Source organism: Anopheles cruzii, chromosome 2, assembly GCF_943734635.1.
Source record: "Anopheles cruzii chromosome 2, idAnoCruzAS_RS32_06, whole genome shotgun sequence".
NCBI lineage: Eukaryota > Metazoa > Arthropoda > Insecta > Diptera > Culicidae > Anopheles > Anopheles cruzii.
In genome coordinates this window covers 28,574,079-28,591,220 of record NC_069144.1, presented here as the reverse complement: position 1 = coordinate 28,591,220, position 17,142 = coordinate 28,574,079, and the positions used below count along the sequence as shown (strand labels likewise).

Here is a 17,142-nt window from a genome sequence, read left to right as displayed (position 1 = left end):
AAAGATCGGTCATCATAGATCGTTTTTTTTTGCTGAATTATTCAAGCAAAAGGATTCAACCTCAATTAACTATTATTTATTTTTATTTTATGCTTTGCGACAGATCGTGTCTACAAAAGATACTTCTTCAACTTCAATTCTCCTGTCACGGGTTAGCTCGGTTATTGAATTTATTGGGGTTACAAATAGTATTATAATTCAGATCGGATCACGCGAATCGGAACACACGGATGGACAGATTGCGCGTTCGCTCAAACCCCTTCGCCCATCGCCCATTCGCGTTGATGCATCCTTCCTTCAACAAGCGCCGCTTTAATGACGCTGATGGCGATCTTCGTGCGTGGTGTCGATTGCACAACCGGCGGAGAAAGGAATGTAAATCTGCGAATATCAGTTATGAGGCCGCGCTTGCGATAAGATAAGCGGCACAGCGGCTGATTTGACTTTTCCGGTGCACCACGGGCTGGGGAAATCCCTCGCGGCTCTCGGGCTTGTAGATTTACTTCGGTTGTTTTTCGGAAGTTTAAAGCCCCAAGATTGAATGGTGTTTAGTACCTAGTGGTGGTTGGGCCCACTAAACGTTAGCTATCGGACATACTGACGAACTTGGACGGAGAGATACGGTCGTCTATAGATAACTTCACCCGGAACAGGATTTATTTTAGCGTGTTTAGTGAATCAGCAACCGGCGCTGGAGCTTGTAGCGATTGCGACGGCATTGGTAGGAAGTAGGAAGTAGGATATGTGTTTCTGGCTTTCTAAAACCCCTAAAACTCCAAAACATTTCGACTAAAAATGTGTCACTTAGTTATAAATTATTTTAAGATATTTTTTTCAAAATAATCTTTAAACCACATTTTTTCAACAATTTGAATTCAGGTGACCCAGCACTTGATTTAACGTGTACTTCAAACACATCTTGGAGAGGTAATATCACCTGCTTTTGCGAGCTATTGCATACTTGGCAACTCTGTAGCACTTCTCAGCGTTGCACCATCAATGATGAATACGATTGAGCAAGCGTAACGTGTTGGTGGGGCCGTTTTTGGGTTATGTAGGGTCTAGTGTTGTCCAACCCTGCTAAATGTATCGATGTAGCGCTCGAGCGAAGGAAATCGAGCGAAACCCCAGTCGACTTGATGACCACCTGTGCCTCTGCCGCTGGAACGAAACTAGCAGCAGCATTTATATGAGATGAGCTTTTTCCCTTCGTCGTTCGTTATGTCGAAACTCTTATTGCAGATAAGCTTTCTCATCATGTTGGTCACGATGTGCTCTCGATGGCTTTGCGTGGTGATTAGGGTTGCCGACACGTGTGCGTTCTGAACTGTCTGTGGGCCGTACGCAAAGTTTTTGTACTCAACATTGTGAGAGAGGCTATGCAGCAGCACCTACACCCGCAGGTTTTGGGATGACAGGCGGTTTAGGGTTATCGCCGAAATACATAGCATTGATAGATTGTTATTTATTTCGCCTCCAAAGCTGCTATGGCCACCGTTTCTGTGCGTAATAAAAATCGATTTATTTTTTGGCGATTGGTGAGGAGACTGGTGTTACATCTCTCTGTTCTTTCTGGGCCTGTATATTCCTGTCACACTTTAATTTTTCTTTTCTTTTCTGCTTAAAAATAATTGGCCGAAGGAAGAATATGGGGGGGGTCGTTGCATAATTTTCTCTGCCTCTATATGAACAATTTTATTTTTATACTTGAACCTACTTTACCACTCATTCAGCGCAATTTACTTTAGAAAAATAGACCACTCTTCTTTTAGTGTTTGTTGTTGTTTGTTTTGTTTTTCACTCCCACTGATAAAGTCTCTTTTCCGGTTCGGTTCGAATAACATCCGAAAATAACGCAACGCAATGGCTAATTAATCGCGATCATCATCGTACTTCCAAATCGCACTTTTTTATGCTTTTGATTAATTATCGTTCAACACACACCAACATCGCGCTTTGGCGCGCGAACACATCACCAGAAAATACCGTAAGGAAGCAAGAGAGAGAGACAGAGTGAAAGAGAGAGAAAGGGGGAGACGGAGAGAAAGAGAGAGCGAAAGAAGTCATCGGTTCGCTGGCATGCGTAATACCACAAAGAGAAAGATAAGGAGGGATAGAGAAACAAAGACAGAGAGAGAGTATACACGATTGTTGTGAGATCGATATGAGATTGGCGGAACAGAAAGAAATAAAAATAGTGAAAGAGAGAGAGAAAGAGAGAGAGAGAGAGAGAGAAAAGAAGAAAGACAGAGAAAGACGTAAAAATAGAGAGAGAGATGTAGAGAGAGAGAGAGAGGAGTGGAGAGAGAGAAAGGAACACGTACCGTCTCACAGTGGTGCATGTCGTAATACCACTCGGCAACGAAATTGTTAGACGTTGTTTATGTACAGACTAAACTTATTGTAAATTTATCTTAAATTACTTAAGTTAAATATCAGTGGAGTGCTTTGATGAGCAGTTTTTTAGTAATTGACTACATACGGTTGCTATTGGGAATAATTGATAATATAATTTGATTTGATTGGATTTGGCGCCATCGTAAGCGACCGCAAGGATGCAACCTAAACTCGAATCCTTGTGCGGCGGCATAAATTGAACGAAGCTCTCGAATCCCAGTGTGCACACTGGGGCCTGATTCTGTGTTAAAAAAAGGTGAAACATAACCGAAATACCGGATCGGGAAGGAAGAGATAAGGGGCATCTATAAGAGAATGAAACAGGCGTTAAACAAAATTGTAACGCTTTTGTGTGGACGTCGTCGTCGGTGTTACATTTTGATAATGGTTTAGTCATCGCCATCGCCCGTGCCCTGGGGTGCGGGGGGATGTGGTGGGTGGGTGCGGCGTCGGCGGAGATGTGAGAGAACATTTAACAGATTCGTTACGTGATTTAAATTTTGGGATTTCTTCTTGTTGCGCCAGAGAGGACCAGCGATGGGACCTGAAGCTGTGACGCCAGCACATCCTTGGCATATATTGGCTTCGTAGAATTGGCCCTTCGTGGCGGTCGTATTGAACGCGTTCGTTTGGGGATTTCGGTTTTGGGTTTTCGGAGTGGATTATGAGCGCCTAGTGCTTTTCGTTCTTAAACACCCGCGCGTTCAGGCGTCGTCCGAACGGCTACGCGAGCATAAATGGGAACGTGAGCGCAAGGCGATGGCAACATATCGCCAACGGATATTGTGATATGCGTGAAAGAGCGACAGAGAGAGAGAGAGCCTTTACCCGTTCACGCAGAGGGGTTTTTCTACCCAGTTTAGCCATTTCTTCGATGTGTCGCACTCGCTCCCGTTGACACTCCGGCAGCCGGGTGCGGGTTTCCGTTTCACTCCAACCCCGTATCTGTACGTTCCATCGGCGGGTTTTGAGAGCGGATTGCGAAGTTTTAGCATCGCGGCATCGTTCGTGCTCTCGCTCGAGTGTCCATCGGGGCCTCGGGTTTGCTTCGAGCGCACGCTTCACGAACGATTCGCGATCGCGGTTGGTGGTGGTAGAGGTTTGGCTAATAGCGGGTCGCGCAGACAAGAGCTCGCGAAACGTCAAATTAAAAGAATTTAGTCGAACAAAGAGGGCGCTTTCATCGAGAACAGGTACTACCGATGACCGTTACAAAGTCATAAAATCATTCGACATATCTCAAATCCTTAAGCGACTTCCTTATTCTATTATTAGACTAGTCCTTATTGTTCCTGCAACAAACTTCCGGATGGACGCGAATAACAATTCTGACACTTTTTGGAAAATTTCTTACCGGATAACCTTTCGTTGATGCGTTTCGAGGTTCTGCCATGGCTTTTTGGTGGAAACCTCTAAACATAGTTTGAAACTCTGCATGGCTTGACACGTACGGCGAAAGGCAAAAATTTGCCTTTTGTGGTGCGAAGCGCTCTCTGGAGTGGCTCTGTGGCACGTCTTGAAGTCTCTTAGCTGGGGTTGTTTTCGTCGGTGCTGTAGCGCTTCCGAAGGTGGAACATCTTTATGCCGTCAAAACCTCTGGCGGCGACGGCGGCGCAATATTTGCTGTGCCTGCATTCACTACTTGTTCCGGTTAGCTGTTCCTGGCAGTCTGACATTGTCCTTTTATAAAGTGATCGTACGCTCATGTTGGTTCGTCCATCGGAATCTTGATCTTGAAGATGGTTTTACTTTTTTACTTATCCGGCTACAACTGCCGAGCGGTCTTGGCTCCTGCATCTAAGACTGACGCCCCCTATGTCACTGTAGACGAAGATTTTGCGGGATGGTTTGCCGTCCGCCGTTCTCATGTCATGACCAGCCTACCACAGCTTGGCGAGGCGCATACGCTGAATGTACTCTTTGTACACACCATATGGGACCAAGAATCAATCTGAGCATCTTGTCGGATGCGGCTCAGAGGGTTTCGTCACTTTTGGACAGACAGTACATGTCTCAGATGCGGAGTTAAGTTCTGGGATTCTACTAGGTGTGTCAATTAATTCTTGCGATTTTACAATAGATGACGTTAGTCACTTGATGTCACACAACATTTTTTTTAATGAAATATGTGCTACTATCATTACGCATCTAACACAGTCTAGGTTTTTTGGTTAAAGTATAAACAACACATTTTTTAAGCATTTTTCAGGCAATCAGGCAAATTTTTGTGCCTGATAAAGTGTTTTTGCGGGGATTACTTTAATACAACGAAAAATACCGAACCGAAAGTCATCATATTTTAATGGATGTTTTTGGTGAACTTGCTCTTACTGACAGAACGTGTCGGATGTGGTTTGAGCGGTTTAAAAGTGATGATGGTTTGTTTTGCAAGACAAAGAGCGACCTGAACAGCCAAAAAAGTTTGATGATGAACAATTGACAGCATTGCTCGATCAGGATGCATGTAAGACGCGAAAAGAGCTTGCAGAAATGTTGGGAGTTGACCACACAACAGTTTCCCATCGCCTGAGTGTCATGGGAACGATTAGAAAAATGTCGGATTCCACATGAATTGCAAGAAAGGGACACTGAAAGAAGGAAAACCATTAGCGAATGTCTGCTTACATGGCAGCAAAGAAAGGGGTTCTTGTACCGAATCGTTACTGGTGATGAAAAGGGTAGTTATTACAAGAATCCTAAACTCAAAAGGCCCGGATACAGCGTGGTAAACCAGGTCCATCGCAACCAAAGCGAAATATTCACTGCGCAAAAGGTTATGCTGCGCATATGGTGGGATATGAAAGGTGTGATTTACTATGAGCTTTTAAAACCTAATGAAGCTTTCGATGGACACTATCACCAACAATTAATGAGTTTGAAGAAAGCTTTGGCCATAAAATGACAAGAATGGGATTATAGACATAATAAACTGATTTTTCAATATGGCAATGCTCGACCATCGCAAAACCGGTCAAAGCCTGGTGCTATCTCAAAAATGTCCGATGGGAACTGTTCATTGGGAAAGTGGCCGAATGGATTTAATAATCAACGTACGTTTAAGTGGGGTGTTCCACCTTCCCGATCGCTCGGGTGTAGACGGACCTGTGACGGGGTTTTTTTTTTGCCTTCAAGACAAGCGTTCATTCTCTCGTAGGCCGCGAAGTGTGTCCACACAACACTCGGCGGCAACCAGCAGCGAACAGCGAGCGAACAGATGTGTTTTGGTTTGGATCGAGTGGACGCGCGCGCGGCATTGACGAAATGTTGTCGTCGCGGAGCGCGCGCCTCGACGACGTATGTCGAGAGCGAAGGAAACCGGAACGTCCGCAAGCGAGAGAGAGAGCTAACGGCGGCCGCGGCTTCGTGAGAGTGTGTGTCGGTTGACAGAAGGGTTGTCGGAAGGGGGTTGCGGCGGCGGGCGCGTCCAGTGCGCCGAGAATCGACGAACTCCGGACGACCGACCCGAACCGACCCGAACCCAATGAACCGCCGAGCCCCGACGTCTTGCGCCGCCGACGTTGGGGAAAGGGTGCCCAAGGAGGGTGGATGGTCGCGCGCCTTTCGGGGGGGTGCGGTGAGGGCCGGCCGGGTGGGGCAGCATGGGAATGGCGCTGGGACTGACTGTGCGAAGGAATCGCTCAACGGGTATGAAAGATTGTGCCGATTCAGTCGATAATTGCGCTGCCGTAGAGGTGAACGCGCGCGCACCCGGGGTCTCCAGCGAGAAGCGAGAAGCGTAGTGCCTGGTCGTGGCTCCCCGATCAGCGCCAGCCAGCATAAGTGTGTAGTGCCGGAACGGAACGGAACGCGTGCGAGATACGACCGTGCATATTGTGTGTGGCGCGTTCCTGCTATTGTTGGTAGTTAGCGACTTCGTCCGCGTGTGTCTTACGCAAGTCGTCGTGGTGCGCGGGTCCAGTCCAACTGCGGCGTGTCTGGGGTGTGCTCTGATGGTATAAATATTTGGTTAGTTTTAATTTTTATGCGCACTTTTCAAAAGCAGGCTACTAACTAGGGCTCCGATGTGCCGATTCAGCTCCGGGGAAGGCTCTCCCTGTTGGCCTGGCGTGGCCTTGTGACGATCGGTCGCACACGCGGTCAAAGAGTTGCGCCAAAATGCGCCTCAAACCCGGTGGCCGGCGGCCGATAAGTCGAATTGTTAATCTAAGCACTGCGAAGTATCTTGCGACCACGCCGCGGAACCACCACCGACTTCTCTGGTGGCGATAAAGGCGTTATCGATGAACTTGCGTTACATTTGCGTTCTCGTTGGGCGGCTCCAAAAAAGTGTCTCTAAATTTTGCACCGCACGACAAGCAGATATTCGGGAGCTACCAGAGCGCTCTCCACAGATGACGCGAAGGGCGTAATTAAAATTAGATCGATCGCGCGGCGATCGTCGTTCCACAAGTGCGCAAAGAGGGAAGGTTTAGTTTGTGTGTTGCCAAACGGCTTGCGGCCCTTGGGGTGTTGTGGCGCGATCGAACCGTGTTTCACAAGAGTTCCGTAGCGCGTGTAGCAAAAACGACGACTAGCGCCTCGTCGACGAGGCGCTACACAACAAAACGACGATCGCGAGCGGACGAGTGAGTGATGGATGGGCCGGGAAGAAGTGCCAGGGGGCGATCATAGAGCCCCCCCCGAGGACGGTTTGATGGGGGAGTTTACAAGATGCGAGGGAGTGTGGACCACTGATAGGGGCGCGCACCGTCCGCGTGTGTGTGTTTGAATTTCCGTTTCGGAAGAGATTCGAGCTCCAAAAGCCGTCAAGCGCAGTCAAGTGGCCGTGTCGCGGTTGCGCTCGTTGCCGATTATCGACACTTCAGTGTGCGCGCTTTTGTTTTGATGGCACCGGCTGATACTGGGGTGGGGGTAATTGTGCCCCCCGGGGGGGAGAGCGGGGATACTGGACTGGCGCCCACCCGGTGTCCAACCACACGTGTCTGCCCTGCCGGGTGTAATGGAATGGAAGAACGCGCATCCTGCGGGGCAAGCTCGGTGGAAGTGTGCGACTGAACGGAGTGGTGGTGACAGACAGAAAGGGGCAGGCTTTTGCAGATTCTGCACGGGAGAAGTGATGATTCACAATATCATCTTCTGTGAATTTTTGATAACCGACTTGGCTGTGGTGGCAAAGACGAGTTCCAACACGTTCCCTCACCTCGATCGTTTGGGGAGTTGGGCAGGTTGAATGATACGATTCTAGCGACTCAACATGGGTGCTGTAAGGTGTATAGAGATCGAGATCTAGATAGATTTGTTGCCGATCAAACAAGGAACGGAACGGAGTCGTTGGAAAAGTAAGCGTAGAAAGAGCAGATCGCTTACTTTTTTAACGTTTTACTATGCAAGGCTCAAATATCCAGAAGGTTAGATTCAGGAGCTCTGTTACACTAAGTGCGTAAGGAGTCTACAAGAAGTCTCTGCTGGTCTGCTCATCATATTGGTGATTTCTCACTGAGCAGAACAAGAAGCTCGATTTGCTGAAAAGATCAGTTGGAAGTTAGCTAGCACTATTGAACTATTGGACAAGCACTAGACGACTGAAAACGGAGTAGTAACACCCAAAACGTCGGGAAACAAGGCTGTTTACTTGTAATCCTGCTGAAGTACCAGTGAAACTACTTGGTTGTTCAATAAGTTTTGAGCTTCGATAAGGAAAACACAGTTTCATATGGTTTGAATTGTTGGCTTCTTGGCCGATTTCTGGACACGAAGTCGTTTCGGAGCCTACAAACCAGGATCACACCACTCCTGAGCCTCTTGTTTTGACTCATGATCGTGATGATCGACCCAAGTCTCATCCATTGTGATGAGTCGATGCAAAAAATCCCTTTTATTCTTCCAAAATAGGTTTTTTTTGTTGCCGAGAAAGTTGCCCAATGAGATGCCTAGGGCTTCTACTAAATGTCTTTCAGTCACCCGACGATTTTCCAATACATACTTTTGACGTATTTGGTGTGGATCGTCGTCAAGCCTTGCAGGCGATCAGGTTGAAGTTCAATAACCCATCGTTTTACAGTACTAATTGAAGGCGAAGAGTCCTCATATACTTCCTCTCCATCCGTCCGATACTTCCGTTCTCTGTTATTGGAATCTTATTGAAGAACCTGGTACTTCACGCAAATGCTACTTAACTGTGCGCAAATCTCCACAGATCCTTCTCTTGAATCCTGATCTTGAACATAGTTCACCGTGCATCATTTTGACATTTATTTTTGTCGAAACTATCGGTAAGGTCGCCAACGAAGAAGTTCTCCGATTGAAAAGGTTTTGTTTGACTGCGAAACAAAACAAGCTGCTCCAAGAACAGGAAGAAGAGAACATCTGTCTCTGTTTGGAGAACAGTTCGACGACAACACCAATGTCATTTGATACACGCGCCAAGAGAGTTGAAAAGCGGAAAATCCGTTTACAATATCTGCTCCATTGGATAGTAAAGCCCAACGAAGATGAAAGGGCCCAAAATCCTAGTCTAATATACTTGGTTTGATTTCACCAGAACCATGAGGGGGAACCATTTAAATACACACTTCTCGTGCGTGAGCTGCGAACGACACTAAGCCCCTCACTAAGTGGTAGTTTCCAGACAGAGCCGCCCTGGGTTTGATTTGAAAAGCTCGGAATCGGAATCGAAAACTTTACGCAACAAAAATGATGGAATACACCTCACATTCTCTTTTCTTCTTTCGCGGTGGGGCCTTTCGCACCAACCACACCTACGCCCGACCGACCGAATTGGATCCATTTTCGCACGGTGACTGGCCTGGGGTGCTCGAGTTGGTGGTTATAGCGCCGTGCTCTCTGAGCGTCGCGGGCCCCCACGACGGATCGCGTCGTCGCGAGGTGATTTTTCTTCTTTTATTTTTTTCGAAATAATATTCATCTTCAAAATGGCTTGACATCAGTTTGAGCCCTCGTCCCGCGGTTGGATTCGGGCTGGAGATCAACCCGTGTGTGTGTGTGTGTGTGTGTGGCAGGGTTTTTGGGGGAGCACGGCACGGCACGGAATGACGACAACGCGGTCGCCGCGCTGTGTGTACGTTGACGCAAACGAGACCTAACCCGCAAGATCTACTTCACATAAAAAGGCTTCGATTGTTCGTCGCCATCAATGTGTTTTGCCTGTTGCTTGCTGTGTCCGCAGCAGAGTGTCACACGGGGGTGGGTTGACGGAGGCGAAGGCTTGGTGGAGGCCTTCCTTCAACTGTTGCTTGTTGCTGCTGCGTCCATCTGCGCGCGCTGCTGCGCTGCCCTTGCACCCGTTTATGGATGGCCTCTCGGGCTTCGGATGGCATCGCTCGGGAGGATGAGATCAGTTTTAACACCTTTCGAGAAGTGGAGCGGTCGGTTCTCGGCTGTGTGCTGCTCGCGAAAGCATGTATTTTGTCCCGCATTTTATGACACAATCTGGGCACTGACTGGCTGCGAATGTGAAACGATGACGCCGCGTTGTTGTGTGCGGCTCAGCTCACTCGGCTCAGCTTGGGGAAATAATTATGGCCGCGCGCGTGGGGTTTCAATTTGCAACCGCCAGTTGGCAGTTGTAACGAAAGTTAATCTGCTGACGCCCTGCTGCAGTTGTGGTGTTTTACGATCGCTCCGATCTTCCTTCATGCGGCGACGACGAAGATTCTGTTTTTGGGCCGGTCAAGACGATGCCAAGCTACGGAAGAATACTACGATTCCGGGTGCAGGATGTTGGGCATCCGTTGTCTGTGTTTCGAGCACTTTACTCCACAAAGTTGCCCTAGAAGCCGTAGAACCACCCAAGCTACTTCTCTGACTGATTGACAATCTAAAGTCTCTCAAAGAATGGAGAATTTTCAATGCTTCATTTCGAACAAACAAAAAACTATAGCGGATTGTCGGATCTGTGATCCACAGGTTCCACGGTTTGTTTTGAACGCTAGATACCAAATTTGACAGCTGTCAAAAATATTTTGACAGTTCGAAGTTTTTTTTTTATTTGACATTAGGAATTTTCAAACAAAACGAAAAGTCCTTACGTAGTGCGTCCAGTCCTGTGTTCTAGGGCTCGGTCCACAGCCTAGCCGGCCGGCCCGATCCGGAAGTGCCCATTATTAATGACGTTTCCATATTTTTAATTGCTTCGAATTTTTAATCAATACGATGTAAATCCATACACCATACGGACACGGTTTTTGCACGGTGTTCAATCCAACCCGCCCGGTTCCCGGGTTGAGGAATGCCTCGCAAACATGCTGCTGTGTCTGTGCGGCGGCGGCAGTAGTAGAGTTGGGTGCGTAAATTTGTCGCTGCTCGTCGGCAATTATCAATTAGCTTTAATTGTCATTTCCTTGTTACGTCGCAATTTCCAGCCAGAACCAGTGCAGCGCAGAACACCGTAACACCAGAATGCGACGCGGGAATTTGTGCACACTTTTGCGTCAATGATTTACAATCGTCCCGGATGGTTCAAGAAGAAGTGCTTCTTGGCCCCGTGGGGGTGTCCGTATCATCCGAGCGTGTTCCGTGAGAGGGGTTCTCGTTTTATATATCTGTACCACTGGCAGTAATTAACTTGGGTAGGCAAATTTTAAGCTTCCTTATAGGATGTGTGCTAAGGTCCGAAGATTACACTCTCCGACTCCGAGCAGATGCTTCGCTCCACGGAACTCCTCCTGGTCCTCCATTTGTTGAGTATCTAATTCCCTCTCGAAACGTTTAAAGCGCGGACTGTGTGAATGGATTGATTGACCATAACGTGTTGTTGCGGTGAGCTGGGAAAGGATTTCATCCTTTTGCTTGCACCACCTCACGCAACTACCCCCCCCGTGCGAAGGTTCTGGAAGGTGGTTCTGTCCCAGTGCGGCAAGTGGCCCCTTTGGTGAACCGTCAAAACTGATAAGGGCCGGACCCGAGCGCAGCGAACCGGAAGAAAGGGAAGCTAAATCCTGCTCAATAAAAGTTTAACTTTATTGCTTCGCTACACCACCCTGCCCCTCCCTACCAAACGCACCCACAGACACACACACACAGACAGTGGGTGATGCTATGTCCTGTCGTGGCCAGAGTCTAGCCACGGCGCACAGTTGGGGCGCTGGGCTCCCGCACGGAACTCCTTCCGGAACCCGATCCGGTGTGTGAGGTGTGTTTGCAGCGAGTGCTGGGCAGCATTCGGCAGGGGGGAAGGCAGGGATTTCAATTTGTCGTAGAATTAATCGATTTCTTTTCCGATGATATCGCCTCGGTCCGGTCCTGCCCGACTTGTCTCTTTCGCTTATGTCAGACTCTCTTTTTCTTCTATCCCACTCTCGTCTAGTTTCGTCGCCCCAAACGCACCAGTCCTCCGTGTGACAGCCCGAGCCGGCCCGGTGGTCGCCACACGTCGTCGTTCGGCGGAGGATTTGCCCGCTTTCGTTCCCCCCGCCCGTGAGCGGGCTGTGTGTCGGAGTCTACACGCATTCGTCGGAGACGAGACCAGCATAACGACGAGAGCGCAGTAGAGGTGCAGCGGCATACACGAGTTCACGAAGGCGTGCGGCCCGAGTGGTACTATCGATTATGCTCCAGCGATGCTGCAGCGGCAGCAACCTCCTGCCCAGGAACCGGTTCGTCACGGGCTGCGCCATGGGACCGCGATCGGGACCAAGATGCCCGGCCTGAGAAGCGCCGCATGGCCTGGCGAAGAAGTTTTCGACCACCGTCGCCGAAGGTAGACGGCTCTAGCCGAGCGAGCAACGGAGACGTTTCGACTCGAGACCACCCCACTCAGGTGGCCCCGTCAGCGACCGGCGCATTTAGAGAGGGAAGAAAGGCACAAAATTGATGGCGAGACTTAGCAACGCGTACAAACTGCGCCCGCCGAAGCCACTTCAGCAAATCCTAAACGCGGCCACGGCGTGTCCGGCAAGAGAGTGTCCCATTTTTCTCGTGGATTGTTTAATTGATGTTTTCGCATGCCCTCCTCATGCCTCGCCACAGCATTCGGTAGGCATCGGCATCGGGTCGAAGAAGGATGACTGACGGTGAGACGAACGTCGTAGTGTCGGGAGGCTTTTCGTTGTACCTGCAGCAACGTGCAGCATACGGCCACCGAAAGGTCGGCCATCAAAGGCCAACGCCAACGAACCATAAGAGAAGCTCCTTCCGGTCAGTGCAATAGAGTCCTGTGTCAAAACGCCTGTGTGCGTGGTGAAGAAAGTGAGTGTTTTTGGGATGAACCGAAGCACCACGCGAACTCTGATATCCTTTGCGTAACGAACGTGAACCGAACCGGAGAAGATTACTAGTTAGTGTGTGTGTGTGTGTGCGGGTGTTTGTGTCGCGCGACTCCAGGTCTCGCGTCTCTTTTCGCGGACTACCACCGTAGTGATTGTGGGTACGCACGCACGCATACCGGTGCGTGGGGTGCGTAACCACAAAGCCGATCCGGCAACCGACGTCTGTATGGATGCGGGAGGACTTCCAGTGTTTCCGGGTGCCAATCAGGCCAATCACCTGAACAGTCTTCACCTGCAGCAACAGCAGCAGCAAGCCCAACAGCACCACCAGCTGACACTGCAGCAACAGCAGCAAATTCAACTGCTCAACAACCACAATCTACACCAGCAACAGCAGCACCCGCAGCAGCAACAGCAGTTGCTGCAGCAGCAGCATCAACTGCAGCAGCAACAGAATCAGCTGCAGCAGCAATCCCTACAGCAGCAGCAGCAGCAGCAGCAGCTTCCACCCGGCGTGGAAGTCCCACAGAAGCGTCAGGCCGTGTTCGACAGGCTGAAGCGGCGCATCGAAACGTACCGGCGGCGGCAAACGGACTGCACGCCACGGTTCGAGCAGACGTACAGCGGGATCTGCGAGCAGCAGAGCCTGGAAACGAGCGCCCTGCAGAAGAAGTATCTCGAGCAGAAGAACAAGCGGTCGCTGAAGAAAACGGAAAAGAAGCAAGCCGAGCAGCAGCAGCAGCAGCTGCAGCAGCAACAAACCCTCTCCGGCAACCTGCAGAGCAGTGTGCATGTGGTAAGTGCCCGCGCTACATTTGTTTCAGGGGAACCCAAACACAGATACACAGTGCAAATCACGCACTAACTCCTGGTCTGGTCTGGTGGTTAGCGTGCTGGTCCTCTAGCGTCCCCAAGACTCAGGTTCGATTCCTGAAGCTGTTGGGTGTTTGAGTTACTGACAACAGATTGGAACTCGGTTTTGTGTTTGAATGAAGTAGTGAAATTTCTCGTTTATCGCTCACCCTGGCTGCCTTTGAAGAAGGTTTCTGTGGAGTTCAGCCGCGAATCCTCGGCGCTCCTTTGAAAGTCTGCTCTTGGGACTTGACGTTTCCGACGATACTTTGGACATCTGTTTGTCCAAATACTATAAATCTGGAAGATATATCTCCACGTAAGACTGATACCTGACTGACTGACGTCATGAGGAATTTACCATTAAAAATCCTATCACCTCAAAAAATGATGGTGAATCACAATTACTTAAGAGTGTATAAATCGAACTGAGGCATCTATCAGGTCTAACCCTGAACTAGTTATGCTTTGTGTCCAGGCGCCAATGAAAACCTTACGAAGAAGTGTCTTCTGGACCATTCTGGTCGTTTTTCGATCAATGTGTGGTTCAATTTGATCATTTGTTGTCGGTTGCGATCTGTATTAACGGTTTCACCAGGTTGTAGGAGCTTGTGGTACACCACACCTATCTGGTCCCACCAGACACACAGCATTGTCTTTTTGCCGAATCGATCTGGTTTTGCAGTCAAAGTTGATGGTTTTCTCGGACTGATAATTTGCAAACTGAATTTATTTTCTCACCCTGAAATCATTTTCCTGATGTCATAACAAAGTAATTTTGCCAAAAAAGCATAATAAGAAGGACCAAATTGACGTATACACAATCTACTTTCATAGCGTTAGACCTGATAGTATCATCAACGTTAACGATCAACTCCTCGAACGCACGGAACCGAGTTTACATACAATGCCGCCAGCTGTTCAAGTACAGTTTTAATCCGTCAGAATCATATTTCGCCCCTAAAACGCTATCCGTTCGTGTCTCGGCTCTCGGCAACGCTCGCATAAATGCGGGGCGTAAAAAAACATTGATTGAAATTAATAAACATACCGCACAGGTACCTTGGTGCCTGGGGACGCGGCCGACAGCGAGGTGATCGATACAGCTCAATGTTTGTTTCTATGTGCCCTTTTCGAGGCTACTACCCCACTGCTGTAGTCTTGTTCCGGCGGGAAGAGGCACTCTGGAGGGTCGGCGCGGGCTTTAAATGGCGCGATGATGTAGAATCCAATTTTCGTTTTCAATTTTCAAGTCTGATGAACTCTGGGGGAGTAGTGCACTATGCACGACCACCTTCCCTGCTGGATTGGGGGAGCCCACCTCTCCCGAATCCGACGAGCGAATCGGCTCGATTATGTGCCTTACCGCTGCCCTATATTCACCTGTGTCCACCATCAATGTCCGGCCTGCGTCGGTCACACGCTCCGGCATCAAGCGACGGACACCTATTCCGGGTGGTATAGTTCGATGGCGAGCATTAGCTCCGTTGGATTAGCCGCTGAGTTATTGCAGGCCACCTCTGCGTGGTGAACCGGGCGGAGAGATAATGTTGCCGGAAAGATGCGTCATATCGCCCAGGTCTATTAGCGGGTTTAGCCTACAGCAGGGCATAGAAGCGATGTCAATCGAGGAGATACAGCTTTCAAGTTTAATTATCTTTCAGCCAAGTGCTCCAGGATGTGTTCTGAAATCTTTCCAATGCACAAGGCTCATAAGTGCAATTGTCGACTGTCAATTCAGGGAAGGGAAGTATGGCTTAAAATCTCTGTCGTCTGCATTGTTTAGTCGTTTGAATTTGGAGATCAATAAACACCGCGTCGGGTCGGGCGAAACCCAGGCCGCCATGTAGCGAGCAAAGTAATGTCGTTCGTCGTGGTGGAGCCCCAGCGCCACCTCTCCCATATGCCAATCATTTGCAACGTGGAATTTCTGCAGTGCGCCAAACGTGAAACACTCACATTTACCAGCCCAGCCGGCTTTGACGTCAGCAGCAGCACGCACGCACGACGCACTCTCTAGTCCACGTGGCGTGGGCAATCGCAATTGAGTGGAATTTATCACCTTAACGGTGTGTACTCTTCGCTCTCAAGTATCTTCGCCAGTTACTCCACGGCCCGGTGGTGGTCCGCCGTAATAACTTCGCCGGTGTCCTTCTTGCCCCGGGATTGTCACAGGACGACCGAGCGAGTGCGACCAAGTGCGCGGCGTGAAGTCCACGTTCAGAGTGTCAATGGCTTTCTCGTCGGCAATCGTGTTGCAAAATCGAAGACAGAGAGACACCAGGAACGTATCCATTTACGCGCATTTATATCGGTACGGAAAGGTCGTTCTCGGAAACGCCGTATGCTGTTGTGGGGCTCCGAGGTTTTTTGCTCCGTTCGCAAATCGTCTCACAATCACGTGGGGTGGCTTCCTCCAAACGTTCCACGAATTGACGTCTCTTGGAGAGCGCTTTTTTTATGGATTTTGTGTGGGATGGACTAGTGAGATGTACTAGCGCTTGCTGGCAATAACGTTGTCTAACAGTAAATAGAATCGACATGGAAAAGGTTTTATCGGTTGAACTGCCTGTAAAAAATGCGTCTAATATCGATAAACAGCAGATCGATTCGCGGAGCTAATCACCATCTCGCGGTAGATTCCCGTTCAAGACCAAGACCGTCTGGCGATCAATATGTGCGCTGGAAGCCGTGTAATCCCGCTGGTACCGGAGATGTTCTGCGACACTATTTAGTGGGACATCGTGTATGGTCGCACTAGCGACCGGGATTGGGAAAATATCTTTTTCGCGAGACGTACAGCAGCTTGTATGATGATGGCGCTGCTAAATCAACAGCTGGCGGGCTCAGCAGGTGTCAGTGGTCCACGGTTCGCTCCTGGTTGGCTGGCTGGTGAGAAGCACCTGGAGCGGTGTGCGAATGACTTCTTTTTCTTGCCCCGTATCGATTACACAACCATCCTTCAGGGACAGGGCTCTGTAACTTGAAGCCCAAGCTGACGAACTTCCAGTTCGCTGCCAAATAAAGAGCCACTGCCATTACTTCAGCTGTGCTGTTCGTTCGTAAATGTTAAATAAACCAAGATCACGCCCTGCAGTAATACAATTGTTCGTAAACATTACAAAAATGAAAAGAATTGTTTATTTTAATTATTTTAACTTAACGCAAAAAAAACTTTCAACAACATCTTCTACAACACCACCACCGTCGTTTTGTCTTTCGGCATTCTCCTCGGTCGGTAGTAATAATCATAGGTTTTGCGGGTCGCACTCGCGGGTTGAGGAGCAGCTCCCTCTCCCATCGTGTGCCATTGACCTTTGCCGCGGGAGGTCGGATCTCGCAGGACTGCGCTGTGGACTCTCTGTGCAGACCTTGCGTGTTGTGACTATGCAAACGCACCCGGCTATTTGTGTGTGTCTGTATGGGAGAGCGCCGTGTTGTTGAAGGTGACAGGTCACAGGTATGACGTCGTCGCCCCATCGTCGTCGGGCGCAGGTGGTTTGGTCTGATACTTTTGAAGGATATGGTTCTCTCATGGGTAGTGCCACCTTTGGGGGTCATTTTTTTTGGTATCCGGACGTTGTCTCTGACCCATGCTCGATGTCCGATTCGATAAACGCCAAGTGTGTTTAAAACGTTTACGAAACATTGCGGCGCTGCTCGCTGTTATCGTTGGGGCTGGCTGGTGCCCGTTTAAGTCCAACAG

The 17,142-nt window shown here is 49.3% G+C and overlaps 1 protein-coding gene across 1 annotated transcript in view; it reads left to right on the top strand.

The window, feature by feature from the left end:
• Positions 1–12,810: 12,810 nt before the first annotated feature.
• LOC128267336 (neurogenic protein mastermind) overlaps positions 12,811–17,142 on the top strand; it is a 76,398-nt gene continuing 72,066 nt past the window's right edge. The window contains exon 1 of the mRNA XM_053004148.1: positions 12,811–13,380. Within this exon, the coding sequence (XP_052860108.1) occupies positions 12,811–13,380 (570 nt within the window). The remainder of the gene's footprint in view (positions 13,381–17,142) is intronic.